Source organism: Dioscorea cayenensis, chromosome 12 (genome assembly GCF_009730915.1).
Source record: "Dioscorea cayenensis subsp. rotundata cultivar TDr96_F1 chromosome 12, TDr96_F1_v2_PseudoChromosome.rev07_lg8_w22 25.fasta, whole genome shotgun sequence".
In the NCBI taxonomy this organism is placed as follows: Eukaryota; Viridiplantae; Streptophyta; class Magnoliopsida; order Dioscoreales; family Dioscoreaceae; genus Dioscorea; species Dioscorea cayenensis.
Genome location: NC_052482.1, coordinates 16,399,329 through 16,423,937, shown reverse-complemented (window position 1 = coordinate 16,423,937; position 24,609 = coordinate 16,399,329). Strand labels below are relative to the sequence as shown.

The 24,609-nt window shown below is 32.4% G+C and overlaps 3 protein-coding genes and 2 long non-coding RNA genes across 7 annotated transcripts; 3 read left to right on the top strand and 2 right to left on the bottom strand.

The window, feature by feature from the left end:
• Window positions 1-2,874: 2,874 nt before the first annotated feature.
• LOC120273377 lies at window positions 2,875-5,560 on the bottom strand. The gene is made up of 2 exons (XR_005540513.1): window positions 5,510-5,560; window positions 2,875-3,052 (listed from the first exon to the last, which is right to left on the bottom strand). It is a non-coding gene; the product is annotated as an uncharacterized LOC120273377 (long non-coding RNA).
• A 2,583-nt stretch (window positions 5,561-8,143) lies between these two features.
• Window positions 8,144-8,944, top strand: LOC120273903. Its single transcript, XM_039280644.1, has one exon. The coding sequence runs from the start codon at window positions 8,284-8,286 to the stop codon at window positions 8,719-8,721; it is 438 nt and encodes a 145-aa protein (XP_039136578.1). The 5' UTR covers window positions 8,144-8,283; the 3' UTR covers window positions 8,722-8,944.
• A 6,709-nt stretch (window positions 8,945-15,653) lies between these two features.
• LOC120273395 (putative pentatricopeptide repeat-containing protein At3g25970) lies at window positions 15,654-19,466 on the top strand. Of its 3 annotated transcripts, none has more exons than XR_005540515.1 (4): window positions 15,654-17,732; window positions 18,118-18,268; window positions 18,384-18,427; window positions 19,331-19,466. XR_005540515.1 is itself a non-coding variant. In XM_039280022.1 (3 exons), exon 1 carries the CDS (start codon window positions 15,659-15,661, stop codon window positions 17,729-17,731), a length of 2,073 nt encoding a protein of 690 aa, XP_039135956.1. In that variant the 5' UTR covers window positions 15,654-15,658; the 3' UTR covers window position 17,732; window positions 18,384-18,427; window positions 19,331-19,466. The 3 variants fall into 3 exon arrangements, 1 of the variants encoding a protein (XP_039135956.1); XR_005540516.1 differs by lacking the exon at window positions 19,331-19,466 and adding an exon at window positions 18,734-18,883; XM_039280022.1 differs by lacking the exon at window positions 18,118-18,268.
• On the bottom strand, window positions 18,875-20,722 carry LOC120273396 (phosphatidylinositol 4-kinase gamma 8-like). The gene has a single exon (XM_039280023.1). It carries the CDS (start codon window positions 20,456-20,458, stop codon window positions 18,899-18,901), a length of 1,560 nt encoding a protein of 519 aa, XP_039135957.1. The 5' UTR covers window positions 20,459-20,722; the 3' UTR covers window positions 18,875-18,898.
• A 1,894-nt stretch (window positions 20,723-22,616) lies between these two features.
• LOC120273005 lies at window positions 22,617-24,536 on the top strand. Its single transcript, XR_005540486.1, has 4 exons — window positions 22,617-23,089; window positions 23,480-23,535; window positions 24,200-24,299; window positions 24,408-24,536. It is a non-coding gene; the product is annotated as an uncharacterized LOC120273005 (long non-coding RNA).
• The last annotated feature ends 73 nt before the right edge of the window (window positions 24,537-24,609 follow it).

The following is a 24,609-nucleotide window of genomic DNA, read 5'->3' as shown; positions in this document are numbered from 1 at the left end:
TATAGTATTTTTTTAGCATTATTTATTTTGATGATGTTCTCGTAGAATTGATCATTAGAGTTGAGCATTCACATTTAAAGAAGAAATTTGGAGACTTGGAGACTTGGTCCTTGGAGCTTCATTGTATAAAAGGATTCTAAACAGCTATATGATCTTTGTTTGATGTTTTTCAGTTGTGGCTTCACTGAAGAAACTAAGTTTTTTTTTTGTGTTTGTTTGCTTGACTATTTGTGATGATTTACCTTTTGCATTGAGTTCAAATGTGTTGTGCAGGAACTAACTTATAACTTGGTAGTTTACTAGTTTTCCATAATTTGGTGATTTTTGGGTGCTTGGGATTGTTGTTGGCATAGTTTGTTGGGCTCCTTGTGATGAACTTCAACTTGATGCTTTGATTTTTTTTTTTTCCTGCAAAATGTCTCTTTACTGTTTTTTTATTATTTTAATTTTTTATTTTCTCATGATTGAGTTTTCTCTGACTTAATTCAGCTCTTAGTTAATATTTTTAATTGGGATTTATAAGCTTTTATTCCTCTTAGCTTATATATATATATATATATATGTTTCTTTGTTTAGTTTTCTACTGCCAGCATGCATCTTGAGAATGTTTTGTAGTTTGGGGTATTGTTTGGCATTGAGGAGCTTTCTTAATGATATATTTAGAAAAAGCATATGAAAGAATGGGCACTAGGTCAGTGGGTTTGTCTCACCTGGTTACCATACAAAGGATCACACTTGTTGTTTGGGTTTTTAACTTGATATAATCCCATAATTTTTCAGCTGTGACTTGTTGTAATCCCATAATCGTTTTTTGGTTATTTAGTGTTATGTTATTTTAATTCTTTTGAAGGGAAAGTAATTGCAATTTTTCATTATTTGCACAAGTTTGTGTGGTTTTTTGGTGCTACTAACATTAGCTCTATCAATTCAGTTTGTTCTCTTTTAGAAATATAGATAAGAAAAAAAAGAACGCTACATTGCAATCTTGAATGAGGGGGCAGGGCAGGGCAGGGTGCGTACTATGCTTCAGGCCGGGCCGGGGTGGTAGAGGCCTGCCCCGTCCCTGCCCCGCCCCATTGCCATCCCTAGTTGAAAATCAGTTCATAATTCAATTGTTCAAATGTGAGAGTTTATTCTGTTTGTTTTTTTTTAATTAATTTTATTGTTTAATATATCATATATTTGAATCAGTGAATGAATGATGTGTGTGTAAGTGTGTTTTTTTACATTGTTGCAAAGGAAGTAGTTTCCAAAATTAATTGTTTAATATATGTGAATCAATGAATGAATAAATGATGTGTGTGTTTATAAATTAAAAGTTAGGCCTTTCATTGTTGACAAAATTAATTATAACAGCTTTTTATTAATTTGTTTTTGTTTGTTTTGTTGTAGCAGTAAGCAGTTTCCAGTTGCTTAGAAAATCGAACTCTTGTTTATCTTTGGTTTATTGAAGGTAAGCTTATATCATTTACTTTTGATTATTGCAAGGAGATTATCGAGCAGATTAAATAAATACTTGCTCTTCACTCTTCAGTATCATTAGTTGTTCTGGTTGATGCAAAGCTCCTTTCACTTGTAAAATTATTTGACAGGCAGCCTTATTTTTAGTGAGTTGAATGTATTTTGTTGTTTATAGTCAATGTATCTTAGCTCTTTGGCCAAATAAGACTTGAAATGTGAGAGATAGTGAATCCCTTAGAGCAATGAATATAGGATAATTTGTTATAACGATATCTGAACTCTTAAATCATACAGTTAGTCACCACATACTCAATATATCCTTGGAAATTCATCATCCATGTTGTTATGTTATTGACTTGATGAGTTAATGTTGAGTTTGATACCACAATGTTAGAGTTTTTGTGAATGAGTTTATGTAAATATGCTTACGTATTTAGTGGGAACAACATAGTGATTAGTGAAGAATAGAGACTGCCATTCATCACATGAAGTATGAACATCACGATCACATTGAATAACGTATGTGTAATATATTTACATCCAGGCTTACAACCACATGATAACTTCTAACACCCACTAATGTAACATGTGAATAACTAAACAACTAATTCATGATTAAACACCAACTAAATCTAAGCTTTACAGACAACTAGACACAATGCTTCAACTGTTAATGAAAATAATAAAATGTATAAATGCTGAGCTTGAATTGTTCTTGAATCTTGATTAATGATTTGATTAGCAACATTGCCAACATACTAAAATTAATAGTCTTGATGACTGATCCAAATACTTTAGAAAATTACCCCCTCCTTTCAACACAAAATTGCAAGAACTATAGGATCAAAAATTTCCCAACATGGCTGTAGGAGTAGCTCCAAGAATTGATTTTACATATAAAGTTTTACAAGATCTCTGTAAAACTAATGAGTTACATCGCCAAGCTAAAGATTTTTCCTTCTGTAGGAACATTCGAGTTCCAGGACAATATTTAAAAAGTCTCCAACCAAGAAAAGCATTGAGAAGGTCCTCTAGATATAAAGGACAAAATGCTAGAACCAACCAAGTTAAAAAATTCTAAATAGATAAGAAAACTGGTAAGCCTAGCAAATGACGATGTTATATTTGTGGAGAGATAGGACATTTTGCAAAAGAATATCAAAATAAAAATGTCAATAGACAAAGAATGATGATATAAGAAGAATTAGATCTCGATCCTCAATGGGATATTGTAAGCTTAAATGATGGTGAAGATCCCAATGATTCAGATATCTGCTCTTTTTCAAACAATGAATAAGATCAAAAGGAAAGATTGTTATTTCCTACAGAACCATTTCTAATGATTCACACAGGATTCGTAGATTGGAATCTAGGGAGCGCTAATAAAAAGCTCACAGAAGAACAACAACAATGTACACATAACTGGAATCATTACCCAGAAGTTGATTATATCAATAACATTTGCTATTTTTGTAGGATAAAATCAACAAAAAGAATAAGAACAATCTATCTGAAATGTAAAATTTATTATGTTTATTTTGTGCAGAACTCAAACTTCAGATAGAAATCCCCTTAGGTCCTGAAATATTACCTGTCACAAAGATAGATGACAGAAAACTTATATTAGAATAAGCACAGTATATAGTAGAGATTGAACAGAAATCATAATTTCTTACAAAAGAAAAAGGAGACATAGAGGCAAAACTTATAGCCACACAGTTATCTTGATTACACCTAGGAGAAGGTAGTGAGACAATGCATATGGCCTCAATAGAAGAAAAAAAGAAGTAGAAGGTTATATAAAATCTCTAGCAGCCGTCCAGAACAATCTCCTAGATTTCATAGCAATCATAGAGATAAATGAAAAATCTTATCCACTTAAGGCAATATTAGACATAGGAGCATCCCGTTGTTGTGTCAGATATTCTGCATTACCCTCTTATTGCTATGAACAACTTCCACAACCTGTAAGTCTACATGGTCTTAATGACATTGAAAAAACTAAATTACGGGTAAAAACAGGAAGTATTATCCTAAACAAAGAAAAATATTCTCTACCGCTTACTTATGTGACTCCAGTAATCTCAGGAGAATTACAGCTTGTAGTTGGAATGAATTTTATACACTCATTTAAAGGAGGAGTCAAGATAGAAGGACAGAAAAATTGATATACTTCAAACTTCACCAATAATCAATAAGTCTTTGGTGGTGGAAGAAGAGATGACGGTGAACCTCATCACAGAGTTTCAGGTACAAGATTATTTGTTCTATAATATTGGTAGCCTTACTGATTTTTAACAACAAATAATCCATGTGCTTAATAAATTAGAGGAAAACCAAATTATTGGAAATAATCCTCTACAGCATTGGCAGAAAAACAAAATCCTCTAGAAACTGGACATTATAAATCCTGATATATCTATCCAAGATAAACCTATTATACTTTCTCCAAAAATGGCAGAAGAATATAAAAAACATATTACAGAGTTAATGGCCTTAGGAGTCATAAGACCATCCAATAGTCGACATAGAACGGCAGCATTTATAGTTAATAAGCATTCGGAACTGGTTAGAGGCAAGAGTAGAATGGTATACAACTACAAAAGACTAAATGCCAATACATACAAAGACCAATACACTCTCCTAGGAATTGACTATCTACTGCTGAAAATAAAAGACAAAAAAGTCTACAGCAAATTTGATTTAAAATCAGGGTTTCATCAAATATGATGGATCCCAACAGTATTGAATGGACAGCTTTTATTTGTCCACAAGGACATTTTGAATGGCTATTTATGCCCTTTGGACTAAAAAATGCTCCTTCAATATTTCAAAGAAAAAAGGACAATATTTTTGGATAATATTCTGATTTCATCTGTGTTTACATAGATGATATTTTGATATTTTCTGAAAGAATAACTCAACATGTCCAACATCTACTGAAAATTTTTAACCTATGTAAATCCGAAGGATTAATCCTCTCCAAAACAAAGGGAAATTGGAGTTTCTAGAATTGATTTCCTTGGATTAGAAATAGGAGATGGAATCGTTCAACTCCAACCACATATCATTAAAAGTATCTTGGAATATCCTAGCCAACAGCTAGAAGACCTAAAAGGTCTACAAAGATTTTTAGGTATTTTAAATTATGGAAGGAACTATATTCCAAATTTAAGCAAATACACGAGGATCTTCTATAATAAATGCTCTATAAAAGGAGAAAGAAGATTTAATCCACAAGATTGGAAGATGTTAAGTAAAATTAAAGAGGTAATCTCCAAATTACCTCCTTTAGTTTTGCCGAAACCACACAGCTATATAATTATTGAAACATATGGATGTTAGAAGGATGGGGAGGTATCCTAAAATGGAAACCTTCGAAAACAGAATAAGCTTTAACAGAAAAAATTGCCCGCTATTGCAATGGAACTTATAAGACTACAATTACTGCAATAAAGCTGAAATAATGGCATGCATATATTCTTTAGAAAAGTTTAAAATATTTCTATATGATAGAAAAGAATTAAACTAAAAACTGATTGTATAGCTATAGTGCATTTTTATAATAAGTTAAATAATAAAAAATTATCAATTAACAGATGGGTGAATTTTTGTGATCAACTAACAAGAACATGACTCATAGTGGAAATCGAGCATAAAAAAGGAAAGGATAATCTAGGAGCTGATAGATTATCAAGGATAATAGAGACAAGTCCTTACAGATAGAAAATGGCTGAAAAAACCTAAAAGGTAAAGAATTACCATAGTTCAAAGAAGATGCAAAAGGAAATTTTAGAATTCCTTATGGGATAGAACTTGATACCCAACAGAAAGTACTTATTAATGCATTATGGAGATCTTCTACTACAACATCAAAGATAAGTGCATTAAATGCACTATGTTATTACTTTACCAAAGAGGCAAAGAAAGACTATGAGTTCTTTGTCATCTTTGAAGGTAAAAAAGCTGGTGTTTATCATACTTGGGGAAACCTACAGAAAGTAGTCAGAAAACGCAATACTCCTCAAGGATGGAGAGGGTTCTATACCTAACATTCTGTTGAACGAGCTTACAAACAATTCCTTGAATCTGAAAGAAGTAAAATTCCACAGCCTCTATAAACTGCAAAAGAAAACTTTGACAGTATAACCACCAGTACAGAAAGAAATTTTAGAAGATTCTCAGCAATGATGAATCTGAAATTGTCTTTTAGACAATAGTGGTTAAACAAATTACCCATAGAAGTGCAATTATTAATTTCTAACAAAGTAAAAAACACTTTCTATGATGACCTTGCAATACTTCAAGAGATATTAGGAGATCTGAACAAAGGCTCAAGACCAGGATTGGAGCTAGTTCAATACACAATATTACCATTACAAAATAATTATGCTCCACCACCTCTATTAGCCAAAATTGACTTAGGATCATTTGATTTGAAACTTAATGTTGGAGAGCTTTTTTACAATGGAATGTTATTATTGCTCTCTATCCCAGAAGGAGAAGATGTTCCAGATTTCTTTGGGCCTGAGCTATAGGGACTCCTAGGAGGATAGGCTAGAGGAGGGCCTTTTGAAGCCCATATCATATATATCTTAACTTCCTCAAAACAGTCCTTGCAACACATGATATACTCTTGAGTCGCCATAAACCCCATTGGCAATTTTATAGTACAAGACCTTTTAAATTATCATAAATAGGAGATGTTAACACTTATACTGAATATTTTGTTAACTTTTAAGGCCTTACTGATAATTGGGAATTACTTAGAGAAACTATTACTGCAAGAGTCTGGGTACTTAATGGAGTAGCTATTCGAAGCTGGAACAATGGACCAATACCAGGCAGACGACCTGAAGGGTTTGGATGACAAACCCAACCAGCAAATCTCTCTGAAGAAATGGATGAAGATGCAACCTCCATCATGGAAGAAATGGAAAAAGATTAACATGTATAAGATTCATTCTCTAGAAGAATGATGAAAAGTCTAGAATAATTCAGGGGTAATTTTAGTAATTCTAATTTTTACACTTTATGACTAAGTATATCCTTGTTTTAGACAGCTGGCATGGGTAAGGTTTGTAATCATAACAAGGCTCCGCTTCTATAAAAGGAGACATTCTCTTGAATTCAGGATATAGTTCAGATCTCTCTGAACCTTCTCAAGTAATTGAAGAATTCCTAAGTTTTGATCTAAGGCCTTTCTTGCTTCTTTTTCTCTGCAACTCTGAGTACAAGGGTTTAGCCGAAGAACTTGGAAGAATCTTCGTTGAATTACAGGTACCCCCGGCTATTCTCTTCTTAAGGTAATAGGGGTCGGCATGGCACGAGCATCCATCTTGAACCAGAAATCTTTGACCTAATTTTTTAATCTAAACCGAACCCATCGAATAACCAATTAACTAGTTGCCCAATTTGCCAGATCGGGCTCCTAACTCAAACTTGACCTGAATCAATATTATTATTATTTATTTTTCCAATTAATTATTTTAAAACTAATTATATTTAAATTAATTTTTTTTTAAGAATGTCCATACTTTATAGGATTAAAAAAAAGTTTTATATTAAAGATTAAATAATTTAAAAATCATTTTAGTTATTACCCAATTTTTAACCTAACCCAAACCTGAATCCAAAACTGGGCTTTTCAAATACCTGACTCAAAGTCAAATTGACTAGTTCAATTAATTGAATTGTTTAGTTCAATTTAGGATTTTGATTTTTCAAATTTTCTCATCCATCCTTATTGATTAAGACGGCCAAATGAATCAAACTAGCATCCACTGACTCTCATCAGGAGAAACTATGCTTTTCAAAAAAACACTTTTTCCACTCCCTTGGACTATAACTCCGGAAAATGACAATATATAGTCTTAGGCTTTGCTTAGATGAGGTGAAGAAGAGTTTTGTAAAGTAGGGTAGAGTAGAGTAAAGTAAGGTAAAAGAATGTTTTAAGTTATATACCTTGTTTGGATTGAAGGTAATAGAAGGTAAGGTTTTATATTAATATTACTAAAATACCCTTTAAGTTATATATAATATTTATGCTAATTTTGCACATATAATATTATATTTGTAAATTAAATATTCTTATTTGACAATTTATATATTTTTTTTTTTTGAAAAAAATTATTCAAATTCAAAACCTTACCAAAACCTTTTTATAAAGCATAAATGTAATTATCTAAATTCAATAAGAGTATTTTTATTTAGAAAAATATTCAACCCTCCAAACCCCCTTTTGAGGGTTGAAAAAGAGGGCTAAATGGAGGTTTTTCAACCCTCCATTTAACCCCAAATACTTTACCTTCTATATAACCTTGGATCCAAATAAGAGTTGGTCCATAATTTATCTTACAAAACCTTCATTTACCCCCTCCCAAGCAAGCCCTTAGAATCTCATTCGAAGACCATGCCACCCATTCTAATATTTCTCTATTTATATTTATATATTAATATGATTCACTATTTCAATAAGACAAAACGTGCTTCATTCATTTTAATTAAAAAAAATCACTAAATCCCAATCATTTTCCAAACTTAAGTCCAAATCCAACGTTGCCATGCCACAATGACCAACCAAAGTTCATGACAGGGCAAACCAAACCTAAGCAAGAAGGACGTCGTTGTCAACCTAAACCAAACCAAAGGATTGTTTAATAAAACCCAAACATTTTAAAGAAACACAGGGACCTTTCTTAAAAACCCACGCTCAAATCAGACCCAAATAAAAAAATAAACATAAAAAAAACACAAAAAGGCAAAGAAACCCGCACGCGCGAACGCCCAAATCCCCACCTTTTTCTCCGATCCCCGAGGGCGATGGCGGCCCAATCGCCGGTGATCCCCGCCACCGCCGCGGCCGACGACCACTCCGTCGATCCCCCGTCGGCGGAGCATTCCAAAAAAAGAGAAAAAGAGAAGTACGAGGATGAAGAGGAAGAGAGAAATCACGATGCCGAACCTCGAGAGAAGAAGAGAAGACGAACCTGCCCGGCGGCTCTGACGAGCATCTCGGCGACGGCGGTGGCATCGGCAGTGGCCGTGGAGGGATCTGGAGAGGCGTCAGCGTCGTCGTTCTCGTTCGATCCGAAGGGGATCGCCGTGGCGCCGATCGAGACCACGCCGAAGTTTGGGTCCTTCTACTGCGGCGTGGATCTAGGGTTGGAGCTGGGAAAGATCGAGAAGGAGAAGGGGAGGGATGTGGATGTAATTAAGGAGAAAGGTGAGGGTAAATTGGGAAATGAAAAATTAGAGTGAGATTAGTGTCTGTGTGGCTCTTTGAATTCATTTGGAGCCGCCACCCCCTATTTTTATAATTTTCTGGGGTTTTTTTAATGGAGTATAATTTAATAGTGGTCGGTGATTAGTGATGTGGTTTGATTAGCGTTTGGTCGGATGTAATTCTAAATGCAGTGAATTTCTAGTTATAATATAACTGGAAATACTTGGCTTTCAAAATGCAGTGCAGTAAAATCTTGTGTTTGGTTGGATGTAACTGAAATTACTGTATTATAAGATTTTATGTTTGTTTGGAAGGATTTGTAAATCTGGAATTGAAAAATATGTGTATAAGTGTATGGATATGTCTGTGTATATGCATATATACATATATATATATATACATATATGTATATGTATATGTATATATTTGTGCATATATACATATATATATATATATATATATATGTGTGTGTATTTCTATATGTAAACATACTATAAATAGGTATATCTAGGGAATGTATATACATACATGTATGTATATATAAATATATGTATGTATATGTATGTGCATACATATACGTGTATATATGTATATGTGTAAGTGTATATGTATAGATTTATGTATATATATATATGTATGTATATGTATGTGTATACATATACATATATGTGTATGTGTGTATGTATATGTGTATGTGTATATGTATATGTGTATATGTATACGTATAGATTTCTGTATATATACATATACATATACATATATACTGGTTTTGAACTCCCGGGATTTGGTTTTACGGTCATTTTGACCGTAAACCAAAATCCCTCAATGATGGGATTTCAAAAGCACATGAAAAATGAAATACATCAAAACAAACACCGGATTTTAAAAAGGTAAAGGATTTGGAGTTACATGTAATTCAAATCCCTTGAAACAAACACTACCTTCGTGTAACTCTGTAGTTTTAATTATATTTTTTAATTAATCTAGTGTTTGGCGTTAAGCAATTGTGTCAAAATAAATTATTTGGATTTTTTTTATTATTTTGCGATGTGATCAAATTTTTTTTTTTTTATTGCGACTTCAATATTATTTTATTAGTGTATAACATGTTAATCAAATTAAAAGTGTGATATGTCAGTTATTTTGTTTATCTTTGTTTCAAAAGTTTTTTAATAAATGTTAATTTTATTATTTTCACATGGAATGATATGATTTGTCTTTTTTTACATTTGGTCCAACTACCTTTCCAATTTCAGAGAATTTTTATTATTTTATATTTTAATAAATTGAGTGGATTTTTTTATTATATTACACACCCAAAAATCTGGTTCTTTTTTAAAATATTACATTTTTTTAATTATATACCAAAATGGGTATTTTTTAAATTAATCATCAAAATACATAAAAATGTACCGTGCAGGGTATTTGCATGGTACGTTTTTGCACATCGGTTATTTTTAATTTTTTTAATTTTATAATAGTTTTTTATAATATTTTACATTTACAATCTTATAAATTTTCTAAACTAATTTTTTTTCACTACTCTATTTAAATTTTACAATGGTTTTTTTTATTTAATATTTTACATTTTAGTCCTTATAATTTTTTAAAATCAAAATTTTTTCTCACGACCCTATTTAAAATTTACAATGGTTTTTTAATTTAATATTTTACATTTAAATCCTTATATATTTTTTTAATTTAAATTATTTCTAACATATATCATTTTCAATATAAAAAAAGCACATATCATACTCTAAACGAATGAAAAGAATAACATATATTATAAAAAAATTACGACAATCATTGGCGGATTTAAGGGGGGATTAAAATATTAATCATTATAAATTCATATGGAAGATGCTACTCTTTATTTAAAAAAATTCAACCTCATATTATTTAAAATTACTTAAATAAAAATAATAAAATTACTATATTAAATAAATTTGATGTTGAGTGATAATAAATAATATAGCTAGCTAAACATAAATCATCAAATATTTTTATTTTTAAATTTTATATATATAGATTTTTTTATTGAACTTATCAATCCATAACTATCAATATTTAGGATATTAATATAAATATAAAAATAAAATTCTAAAAAATGCAAAATCTCTAAAACAAAAAAAAACATTGCAAATCTCATGGATTGGTGAGTTTTTTCTCTTTGATCAATTATCTCTAAGATTATGTTTTAATTTCATTATAGGGATTTGTCATTTTTTTTTTCCGTTTGTTTGATATCTAATTTAATTTTTTTTAATTTTTGTGTGATTATTTGTTGTGTAAAAATATTTATATTTGTTGAATAATTGTTAGATATTTGTTAAATATTTGTTTCATTATGAAAATTATTGTGAAAAAATGTTATATATTTGTGATTAATTGTTATGAAAATTTTAATTATTCATTAGATTATTTGTTGAATAATTGTTGTATTTAATAATTGACTTATATATGAATTTGTTTAAAGTTGATTTTTAATTACATTATTTGTTAATTTAGTGCTTAACTAGTTGAGTTAATCCCTAATTATATAGATATGATAGCAATTTTACTCATAAACCAAATTTTTTAGATGGATATATATTTTATATTTTTAAAATATTGATTATTATAATCTCAAGTTTGAATTAATAGTATTATTTAAAATTTAAAAAAATTAAATTTAAATTCAGCACCTCTTAATTTTAGTTTTGGTTCCGCCCTTAACGACAATCAGATATTACGAAAGACAACTTGGACCAGGTGCATTGGGACAATTCCAACGACTGTGACCTTTATTTTGACATAAACCATAATGCTTCCGCTGACCGACTTCTCTTATATCCATTTCATTAAAAAAAATATAAGGATTTAAAGGTAAAATATTATATTAAAAAACCATTGTAAATTTTAAATAGGGTTGTGAGAAAAAATTTTAATTAAAAAAAATTATAAGGAGTAAAACATAAAATATTATATAAAAAACCATTGTAAAATTTAAATAGGGTTGTGAAAAAGAAAATTTAATTTAAAAAATTTATAAGGTTATAAATGTAAAATATCATATAAAAAACTATTATAAAATTAAAAAAAAATTAAAAATAACCATGTGCAAAGTATTTGTTAAGCATTTTAGTAATTAAATTAAAAAATACTCATTTTGATATATAATTAAAAAAATGTAATATTTTTAAAAAAAATCCCCAAAATCTAGGACAACAGGGATATCATCTTTTTCATAATAAACCAAAGTTGCCAATTTTTTTTTTTTTACTAGTAAGTTATAGGCCACCTTTAATTTTATTGTTTATGTGATTTTGAGCTCGATTTATCTAAGTAAATATTTATCTGAAATCATGATATTTTATTGTCATGAATCTCTAATAATATAAATAAAAAAACAACAATAATAGATAAATAATAATAATAATAATAATAATAATAAGTAAGAGCACTAAAGTTTATGTAAAAATTCCAAAATGAGAAAAAAGTCTTTTATATAAAAAAAAAAGTCACATGCGAAAAAACAGAAAGTAATCCCAATGCGTTGAAAATACTTAAATTTATTATAAAAAATTAAAATATGTTTAAATACGTGTAAATTAATTTCTTTTTTTTTTATGAGTAGGCTACAAAAGTCCATATTTTAAAAAATTGTCAAAAAAACAAGTTAGTACAAAAAAACACTAATTACAACAATTTATAAATTTTTGTAGTGATAAATTCGAGATACATCAGTTATGATGATTTGGAGACATTGTAAAAAAATCTTCTTCTATAGTTATGGAGGGGTAAAATTACTGTATGTGTAAGTTAATTAAACTTAGACTTAGATTTGATAAAAGACTGAATTTAATACTGTTACACAAACTAAATTGAGTTTGTTTTGCCCATTACTACCACAAATCCCTAAAGATATTTTTGTAATTTAGAAAATTATATGAGTTGCAGGTTAGATCAAAGAAAATTTGGGCACAAAGTCCAAAAATTTGGGCACAAAGCAGAGAAAGTTTTTCACTGTGGTCCTGAGTCTTGGAGGAATCTCTCCTTCCTCTCTTCTGTGTCTCAGGGTGTCTTTCTGTGTTTGTTGAATTGTTTTTATCTTGTCTGTCTGTGTTTTTTTATTTCCACTCCTAGTGGATGGTTTGTTTGTTTTTTGTATTTTGAACTTGTTCTCTTTGTTTAATTTATTTGTGGTTTATCCACGTTATAAAAAAAAAAAAAAAATCCAAAAATATCATCCAATCCAGTGTTTAAGTTTAAGCATGTTTCATTGTCTGAATAAACTATTCAAAATCTCAAACAAAGTTTATATCTCAAAGAGGACGGAATTTGGTGATTTCAATATCTATTATTAGGAGATAAGTGCCCGTGATATACGACACATAAGTGCCAGTGGATAATTGTTATATCATGCTGAGGTGGAGACCACTCCAACTCAGAAGCTCAACAATTGCCAACACTTGTTTAGTTGTTTAATCTGAGGGTAAAAAGTTTATTGTCAGTTTTTGGACAGGTGTGGGTTCAGAACTCCACATCTGCAGTATTATTTATAATATTATATTCATGTATTGTTTATAGTGCATATATTATTTATAGGATGCAAGTGGAACAAAAAATCTCAGTTTCTCATTGGGACCCGCTCTAACGAGACGGGGATTCTCCGAAATAAACTCCCCATGGAGCCGAGAATGGGGGATAAACTCTTTCCTGACTCACGGGGCGGGACGGGGACGGAAAATGTATTCTTCTCCCTACGGGTTCCCCGCTTTCTGGGGGAATCTCTGAGGGAAAAAAATCTCCGATTTTTAAATTAAATATATATTATATATATTAAAAACAACTCATATAATTAATTTTATTTATTAAAAAAATTCAATATTGATATAATATTATAATGACCAAATATTTGGGTTTTAAAAATTTTATTTTTGGTATTTATTAACAATGTTTTAGATTTTTAATAAAAATTAGTGCTACTTCAATGCAATACTTAGAGATAATTATATGAAATTTTTTAAAAAAAATTTAATTAAAACTTTTTTATTTCATAATATTGATAAATATGTTATATTAAAATTAAAATTACATTGATTAATTTATCAATTTTATTGAAATCTCTACTTACAACATCTTTTATGAATTCCCTACTTTATGGGAAGCGGGATAGGGATGGGGATTCCATTTCCCGCCTTCGCGGGCCTCACCCCGCCCCACTTGCATCCCTAAATTTATTTATAGCACTATTAACATGAGTTTTATTGGTTCCTCTGCAAAAAGAGTTATATTTCTCCTTCTTCGATTGTAGGGCAGAGATTATTTATTAGCTCGGAATAATTCTTGCAAATATTTTGAGGGTGTATATGGCGGACTTTCATTGCTTTATTTCATGTGAAGTTTGATCTAAGTTAATAAATCCCAAGGGCCGTTTGGTTCACGGTAATGTGAAAACATTATTGTTTGTTACGTAGTAATCTTTTCAGATTATCACGTTTAGATTGGTTGCGGTGGTAATATTGATGATAATCTGTGATTACCAACCTTGGAAGTTTATCAAAAAAATTTTGTAATCTCATTACCACCAAAATAGGTGCCTATGTTGAATTACCAAGTGAGTGATAATCTGAAACATTTTTTGGACAAATATGCCTTGTTTAAAAATAATAATTTTCATATTTTTTGTTGGATAAAAAAAATTAAATTTAAATAGTATTATTTTGGGGATATGTTCTACTTCGAAAATTTTTTTTATCCAAAATTTTATTATACATTAAATTTAAACTTGCATAAAATGATAGATACAAGGATATTTTGAGAAATTTAAAACATTACCACGTTGATTACCATGGCAATCTCATTACGTAATAATATATCATTACCACAAATCAAATGACCCCTTAAGTCAATAAGCCACGTAAATAGTGCACCTCTTGTCTATCCCTTGATAAACTCTTAAGTGGGGCTGCTTGTCAGTTATCATCTATTGTAAAAAAAAAATACAATACTATTCATTATTGATGGAGTAATATGATTTTTTTAGGTTGGGCTACACTCCAATACACCTCTATTTCATTAATTTTCAATACATATTTTTGAAGTTTGGTATATGTCATTTACGCTTCCGATGGTTATAATTTAAACTTAATTAATATTTTTTTAATGTGCTAAAATATAATCTATATTTAACAAACTCTCCTCAAAAAATTATAATCTTTTATGTTTTTATATTTTCTTTTTTAAAATATTTTTAAAAATAAATTTTATTGTTTTCTGCATCAATTGGACCGATTTTGCATTTAAAAAAAGTAAACTTTACTAACTTTTTAAGTTTATCTTTTTCTTATCACGGCGATTGCAACAAATTTTTTTCTCTTTTTCTTTTTATATCAAATTTCCTATCATTCCTTTTATATATATATATATATATATATATAATACTATGATTTAATTTTTCTCAAATAATAAAAAGAAGAGCAAAAGACTCCTGTTAAAACATATTAAAAATTAATACTTTAATTAAATTTTTTTTAATATATATTAATCTTCATCTTGAGAAAGAGTTATATAATGATGTGAAAGAGAATATAAATATAGTTTAAATCTTAGTAAAAAAAAACATAAATAATACTTGTAAAAAAATTAAACATATATTAAAAAGTAATGAAAAAAAGTGTATTGGATTAGAGCCAAAGTTGATTTTCTTCTATTAAAATTCACTTAGTTAATATATGGTCACATTTACCATTATTCAAAATAATTAACTTTTAAATTCTTTTTTAGAAAGAAATGAAGTAGAAATCATTTCAATAAAATATGCATAATCTATGATCATAATTTATCATATATATATATATATATATTTCAATTTATTATTTTATCAATTTACCAAATTACCCTCAATTTAGCTAGTTTTTTACCTATCAAATAGCTATATATATATGGTCTGATTTCCTATCAACTTGGTTTGGCCTCTTGCATGTTCAAATGTTCATCCACACGTTCATGAGAACTCATTGTCGCCTTATCAAGTCTGGCATCACCACTTATACATACACTTGGAATAACATCTTGACTGCCTACTCTCGCCGAAGTGGTCCTTTGGATGCCCACAAGTTGTTCGACGAAATCCCTCACAGAGATTCCATCTCTTGGAATTCTCTCATTGCATCCTATGTATCACATGGTTGGCATTTTTCTGCATGGTGTTTGCTGAAAACAATGATGAGATTTGGGTTACTGGTTGATCGGTATACACTCGGAAGTGTCCTTAAGTCGGTTGCTAATGCTGTCGAAGTTGGTTTTGGTCGTCAATTGCATGCATTGATGATGAAGACAGGGCTTGATCAGAATGTGTTCTCTGGGAGTGCACTCTTGGATGTGTATGCAAAATGCCGTGTTGTCGAGGATGCTTATTTAGTCTTTGTGTTTATGCCGGAGCGGAATTTGGTTACTTGGAATTCGGTCATTTCCGCATGTGTGCAAGTTGGTCAGTTAGAAATGGCCCTGCAGCTTTTTGATGAATTGGAAAGGGAAGAGCTTGTGCCTGATGAAGCTACATTTTCTAGCATTTTGACATTGGTTGACAAGCCTGATTATTATAGTTTGATGTTGCAGCTACACACGAAAATTATTAAGCATTGCAGAGTGATGGACACTGCAGTGTATAATGCAACTATCACTGCATATTCTCAATGTGGGTCTATTGTTGATGCAGTACAGGTATTTGAAGGTATGGGTGATGTTAAAGATTTGGTATCATGGAACTCTATGATGGCAGCTTATGCTTTCCATGGGATTGTGGTGGAGGCGATCAAGCTCTTTGTGCGAATGCAACAACTTAGCATTGATCAAGACATGTACACTTACACCAGTGTGTTGAGTGCTTGTTTTGAACATGGAAAATTTTGGCAAGGAAGAGCACTGCATGGTTTAGTCATTAAAAAGGGTCTGGATAGGGAAGTACCGGTTTCTAATGCTTTGATTGCTATGTACATCAGATACAATGATAACTGTATGATAGAGGATGCAGTGAAATGCTTCAATCATATGGAGGTCAGGGACACAATCTCATGGAATTCTATTTTAACTGGTCTTTCACAAAACGGGCTAAGTGAGGAGGCATTGAAGTTTTATTGCCATATGCAATCTTCCCATATTAGTATCGATCACTATGCATTTTCTGCTGTGGTACGATCTTGCTCAGATTTGGCAGTATTTCAATTGGGCCAACTAGTTCATGGTTCAATTCTTAAGTCAGGCTTTGATTTGAATGAATTTGTGGCTAGTTCATTGATATATATGTATTCCAAGTGTGGTTTCATTGAGAGTGCACGGAGAATATTTGATTATTCAAATAAGGAAAGCTCTGTTCTATGGAACTCAATAATCTTTGGGTATGCGCAACACGGACAAGGTCAAATTTCAGTTAGTCTTTTTTCTGACATGCAAAAGTTTGAAGTAAAACCAGATCATATAACTTTTGTAGGCGTTCTTTCTGCATGTAGTCACATTGGTTTGGTTGAAGAGGGATTTGCTTTTTTGAAATCGATGGAATCAAGTTATGGAATTCCACTTAGAATGGAACACTATGCTTGTGCTGTTGATCTCTATGGCAGGGCTGGGAGATTCAATGAAGCAAAAGAGCTAATTGAATCAATGCCATTTGAACCAGATGCCATGGTTTGGATGACTCTACTGGGTGCCTGTAGAGTTCATGGTAACATAGAGATGGCTATTCATGTTGCCAGACATTTGCTATTGCTAGAGCCTAGAGAGCATTGCACTTATGTTCTTCTCTCAAATATGTATGCTCGGTTCGGGATGTGGGACGGCAGAGCAATGATTCAGAAGGCAATGAGAAGTAGAGGAGTGAGCAAAGTCCCCGGTTGGAGTTGGATTGAGGTCAACAAAAAGGTGCACACGTTTAATGCCGAAGATACATTCCACCCTAAGGCCTTAGAGATTTATGATACATTGGGAATTTTGATGGACGAGATGCAAATGATTTGTCATTTTCCCCTGACGAAGGCTGAGTTGTTTATTCTGGATCTTGATTGATGTGAGTAATCATTAACACTTTCAAGCATGCTAGTGTCAATTGCATTATCTCAAAATTCTCAGCCATTCAATAGGTTTCTGCGTTTTCTGTGGTTCTTATTCTTAAGTAACTTGCTGTTTAACTTTTCAATCACACAGTGAATTTCAGCATATGCATGTGATGCCAACAAGTTTATGGCCTTAAATTTAAGCCGTTTATGCATGTTATCACATAGCAAATTTTGTTTTCTTTCATCACTAATTTGTAAGATATTTCTCACAGACTAAGATTTCATTGCCCTGCAAACATCATTATACATTTCTGCTTATTTCCATAGATTCCGTTATCTGGTATACAACAACTAATTTCATGCTATTCACTGAGTTTCTCCCTTCCTGTTCTTCAGGAAAGCATGCCTAATCCAAAAGATTTAGGGTTAAATTTCTAATCCAGCGAGTTGGAGTTAGCAACAACTCCATTTGTGGAGATTCTGGAAGGAATATGACGATGATCTTGGGCTCTAAAAATTTTTTTAAGGAAATGGTTGAAGCACCTCAGTAGGAACTCATAACTCGACTTTATAGCATTATCTTAGTTTGTGACTTTGCTTGAGATGACCATGAAATTCAAATCTCTGCTGATATTGAGCTACTTTTTCATCATCAAATGCAGGAGGTTGCAGGAGAAGAGAATATATACTCAATCAAACCTTTAAGGTATGGGCTGCAACATGATAGCGCTTTCTTGTTCTTACCGCTGCATTGAAATCTATATTCTTAACTCATGGATGCATCTTCACCTTAAATTTCACTACTTTTGCTAGCACTACAATCATTCATATGCGTTCTGATATACACTGTAAATATCAACATATAGCATGTTATATATTGAAAAATATCCATACATACAGGGTTAGTAAAATTCCAAAGCATTCATCTCAGATGTTCTGTCACTTTTCACTCTCATTAGCAAAGTAAGTTACAATTTGTTTTTAGCTGACAAAGAGCTTGCATGTCACCCAGATATAGGGTAGCAGTAATCTACCTTCCACCCCCCTCAGATACACTGTTAGTCTCTATTGCAAACTAGCTGATCTTAAAAGGTACATGGGACGCATATAAACATCACTTTCCAATTCCACCACTTCTCTGGCTTCTCTCATCATCATCATCATAAATATATATGTATCAAAACTTGCATGAAGTTCCCAACCTCTGTTTCAACCCTGTATTCTTCGTCCTATCCTCAAAAGCCTCAGGCAACATCTGCTCAAACTTGTCCAAAAACAACCTCCAATCCTCCTTACTCAGCTCCCCAAATGAAATGCATTTCATCTGGTTGAACTCTGCTGCAGAGAAGCTCATACTCTTTGTCATCACCTTCATCTTATTCTCGTCATCATCATTGTCATGGTGGTCGTCATCATCATCATCATCATTTAACACCGGTTTGTGTTGGAGAAGAAGAGGGATGTCAAGCACATTCTCAATACAACTCTTAGCAAAACCTTCATTCTCATCTTCCATCTCAAACTGAAACTCTACTGTTTTCTCATCCTCATGTTCATCCCCATCTATTGAGCTAACAACATTAACCATCTCCTCCACCTTCTTGCACAGTGCCTCCAGCGCACTCGGTCCTTCCCGGAGGCCATGAAACTCTCTGGTCATCATCCCACCAATGTCCGCCAAGCAAAGCCCAGCCGCGGCCGCACCTTTCAAGAACACAGTGCACAAAACAAGAATTCTAACAGATGACTCTTTGATCATTGGCAGCTCCGACCTCAAGATATCAGCGTCTTTAAATGGATGCAGTGAAGCTATGTACTCCGCCTCTGCCTCCGAGAACGGCACGGCAGCCTGAGGCCAATGCAGCCACTCGAAGTACGGGTCATCGAGTATCTCCGGCAAACAAAGGCCATGATCAATAGGGACCAGTTCAGCGGAAGTATCATTCTCATCACCGGAGTTTCTCTTCACCAGAATGTTTCCGGCATGCCTGTCAACGTTAAGAAGCCGGACATCAAGAATGCCAATCCGATGCACTGAGGTTATAGAGAATCTTGACGGCCCAAGATCACTGGCCTCAAAATCATGTGGTACAAACCGTTGGATTGAAGCAACTCTCCTCGCCGGAGCTCCAGCAAGCAATGGGTGAGAGAACTTAATAAGTGCAGTTGGTGGCACGCCGGAGAAATGATTATGATCAAGCAGATAAGCAGCAGCTTCTCGAGCTCCAATCTCACTGGCGTGAACTGAACGGAGCCACCGGGGGAGAGGTTCTTCATCGATGGGCTTGACGACAGCGAAAGGCTCGGCAGTGCGGTTGCGAAGAAGGTAAGCTCCAGTGAGGTGGTTGTTTGATGAGACTGGAATAGGTTGGGTGCCGGAAGCTAAGGCAATGGCGGCTTCCACGACGAGAGGGTGCACGCCTGCGGCATTGCGACCTCCGATGATCTCCATATGGACAATGTGGTTGGTGTTTGATAAGTCATTGGCATTGGTGGTGGTGGTGGAGGAGGAGGAGGAGGAGGGGAAGCAAGGGGTGGAGAAACTCCGGTGGATGATCGAAGAGGACGAGGATGGAGAGTCGAGATCGAGAAGGATGGAGTCGGGATGAGGGAACGAGCGGAGACGGCGACGGCGCAAGACGGTGGGGCTTAGGCCGTGGTGGTGGTGGTGGTCGACGGTGGCGGCGGCGGCCATGAAAGATGAGTTTACGTGGGTGGTGGTGGAGTTGGCAGGCATTCATGTGTATATATATTATACACTGAGAATGAGGGGGTTGTGCATGTCTTCTTTCTTGTTGTTGTTGTTGTGTGTTGTATGTTGTTATTATCAGTAGTTTGTTACCTCAAGAATGGAGGTCTTGTTTCCATTAACAAATCAAATACCATAATCTGCAACACACAAAAACATTATGCTTTCTTTTTTTTTTTTCTGAATAAGATCTTGTATTTTGAGTTGTTGTAAATGAAACCACTGATACCATGTGAAGAAATTAAGAGAAGAGAGGCAAATAAAACATGAAGTTTATGCACAGTTGGTTTATCTTCTTACAAGTGAATCAAGAAATGCAGTAATGCATTCGAAAAATATGAAGTCAAATATATAAATTTGATTTTTTATAAGTGAATAGAACATGATATATAAGAGTTTAATTTATTTGATTTGTTCGCAACATGACTAATTAAAATAGATTAACACTAATTAAGAGATATATTAAAGCAACTAATAATCTAATATTTAAAGAATATAAATTTAAATATATAAACTGCATCTCTCATCCTATTAGACTAATATGTTTGTTTTGTATTTAAATCCAGAAGAACCTATCTTTCTAGATGCATGCACACAACACTACTGATTAATTTTCATGCAAATGCAATAATCATTCAAATGAAAGAAAAATATAAAATGAATGCATTGAAAACTTCATCTCTTCTTTCCTTCTCTCCTCTCAAAACACAATAAACATGACCAAACCCATACAATTGCATGAACACACCATGCACAAAAAAGAAACTAAAACATGATATTAATTTGACAAGAAAGAAACACACCATTCCAAATTTCCAATCAAAGCATAAAAAACCAAACAAAAAAAGCATGAAGAGAAAATGTTATAGAGAAATATAAATAAATATACCCTATAATTCTTCTGTTCTGCCAATTTGCCATGATGGTGCATTTGGTGTGGGACGAAGAGTGGCATCATATTATTATTAATTTGATGATTTAATTGTAAAATTAAGAGAAGAGAGATAAAAGAAGATCAAGAGAGCGTGTTAGAGTTCCACAAACCACACGCCCTCTTCCACAAGGGCAATTTTGCAATTCAACCCCTCTCCTCTACTTCTCTCTTCTATCCCACCACCACCTCCCTTTCTTTAATTTTCTTCAAATTCCTTTGTTTTCTTTCTTTTTTCACCATTTTTTTTCTTATTTTTAACTAACTCTTTTCCCGTTCACAGGAAACACCGATTCACACGCACACCCGCTCAAAAAATATGTTATAAATCTTTCTAGATTCGGCTTATGTGAATGTTTGGGTTATTTGTTAATTATATAAGAGGAATTGGAGTGTGAGTAAAATATTTTATGCATCTCCGAAAATATCTTTTAATTTTATTTTATTCTATGTCTTTGGTAAAAATTAGATTTTTATATTTTTTTAATAAATTATAATTTATTCACTTTAATACATTGACTAATTTTTTTTAATATTTTTGAATTCACATGCAAAGCCATTGTTATATGGCGTTTTTATTTTTGGTATGAACCGGATAAACCATGAACTTTAATTAAAAGCAGAGCAAATAAATGAAGGCTTTTATTTTATATATGTTTTTTTTATATGTTTCTAAAGCCAAACCAGTTCATATAGGGGTTCTTATTTTGTACTATGTTTATTTTTCATAATTTTAAGGTTTTTTTCTTTTTCTTGAAAGCCACAAACGTCAAGTGGTTCTTCTTAAAATAATTTCATATTTTTAAATAATGATTTAATGAATAAATGCATATATACTACATTTTAATGCTATCCCCTAAAATTCACTATTGTTTAGAATTTTTCTTTGAGAGACATTTGGCTTCCTATTATAGGGTGTTTTTGATCCCACTATTGTTTAGAATTTTTCTTTGAGGGAAATTTGGCTTCCTATGATAGGGTGTTTTTGATCCCGATGAGGAACCGGTCGTGCTATCGCTTAGGAACATGGCTCTTTAATTCCTCCATTATTACTCATCTAACCAATGAGAAACCACCATGGATAGCGTTTAGTAACATTCGCTAGTGAACACACTGCTCATTTAATCTCAACCTAACTTTACTTCTCTCTCACCCCCTCTTTCCCTTTCCTCCTTTCTGTTGTTTCACCATCACTACTGGAACCCTAATCTTAAATACGCACCATTCTCTCTTCCTCTTTTCCTTTCCTCCTTTTTACTATTGTCTCGCCGCCAACGCATGAACCCTAATCTTAAATTCGCACTGTTCTCTCTTCTTATTCCCTTTTCTCCTTCTTTCCGTTGCCTTGGCGTCGCCGCCGGAACCCTAATCTTAAATACACACCGTTCATTTAATCTCAAACTACCCTTTTTCTCTCTCTCTCTCTCTCTCTCTCTCTCTCTCTCTCTTCCCTTTCTTTCTTTTCCCCGCTGCTTGGTCGCCACCGCCGGTTCTAGCACCTCACCAAGCCTATAATTGCAAGCAGCAAGTCTCTCAACTTTCTTTGTTCAAAGTTAGGATCTTTTTCTCAAATTTTTGAGGTTCTTTTAAGAGACTGTTGATTCAATGGATTTGGATGACACCTCTAGGCAGCTGGGGGTGGAACAGAGCCGATCGATGACATTGTGAATGTTTTGAAGAGTTTGGTGGTGAGATATGTGGATTTGGCTTGAGATTTTGTTTTGTTTGTCTAAAAATTTACCGCTTGATTAGAGATTCTCCCCCCTTTAATCTGTGCTTTTAGATCCTTGCTAAGGTAGACAAGAATCGGTATCCTTGGATAAGATTTTGGGGATTCTTGATATCTTGCATGAGTCCAAGGTGCAATTTTTATCTTTACATTTTTGTTTAGAAATTAGATATTAATATAACTATTTGTATTATTATTGATATCTAGTGCAATTTTTATCTTTACATTTTTTATTTAGAAATTAGATATTAATATTACTTTTTGGAATATTATTGTGATAAATAATAAATCCCTGAGTTATTATTTTTTATTTAGTAACTTTTCCCTTTTTTTAATTTTTGTGAATTAGGAGGCATTGAGGGAAATGGTGCCCTCTGCTGAGGATCATGCTGCTTAGATCAAAAAGTATGTGATGGTTTATTTATTTAGTTGGATGACAAACCAAATGTAATTTTTCCCTTTTCGTTGATTTTGTGCTTGGATTTATTTATTTAATTCTTTATTATTTTTTTAAAAGGGTTGGGTTATGCGGACGATCAAAGACCCAAAGGTTTTCTGTCATTTCTAGAATCTAAGAGTTTGGGAAGTTTGCAAGAGAAAAAACAAGCTTGATTCCTTCATATTGCGCTTCCAATTCATCTGTCTTTCAAATCAAGTTTCTTTTCCCTATTTATCTATTTATTGATTCTGGCATTTTATAGAAGACTGGGTGACTTTGGATGTCAAGAAATTATTTGTATTTTGTGTGTATAATGAATGAGTTTGAGATAATGCGATTATATGTACAATATTCTTATGTCTTGATGAATTCATATTGCTCTGGTAGCTCCTCAATTAATGGTAAATCAGGCATTCCCTATTATTCGCTTTTTGATAGATTAATAGATTAAAATGCATTATGATTTGTTTAAGATTTAAGATGAAATTTTATTTATTTATTTATTATATTATTATTATTATTTTTAATATTTGGAGCCTTGAAAGTTTTCTTTCCTCATCTTTTTCTTGATGATATATTGAAACCAAACTATTGGAGCTCTAATCCTGAATATTTACTATATTTTTTTAGTTGATCCTTGGTTTTGATTGAGTATGAAGCTAAAAGACATGTGCTGGAGAGAAGATGCTCGGACCTACCTAATTAAAATGATTAATCGACACGTCTGTAGGTTAGTACTCTTGATAAAAAAAATCAGTTAAGCATCTTTGAAAATCCAGTTCTTTTGGATATAGTTGATTGGTTGTAAGTTTATTTTTATTTGAATTCATGTGTACAGGTCTCACTTTTGGATGAAGATAAGCCACAATTGTTGACTTTGGGCCTATATAATTGATGTTATCTTGCCAATCTGTTAGCATTCCACATTCATTGAATTTTTATTGACTTTTTATGTACTCTTATACAGGAAACTAGTTAAAAAAACAATTATCCTTTCTTGGTTATACAAGTATGCAAGTATGCAAGTATGTGATGCATTG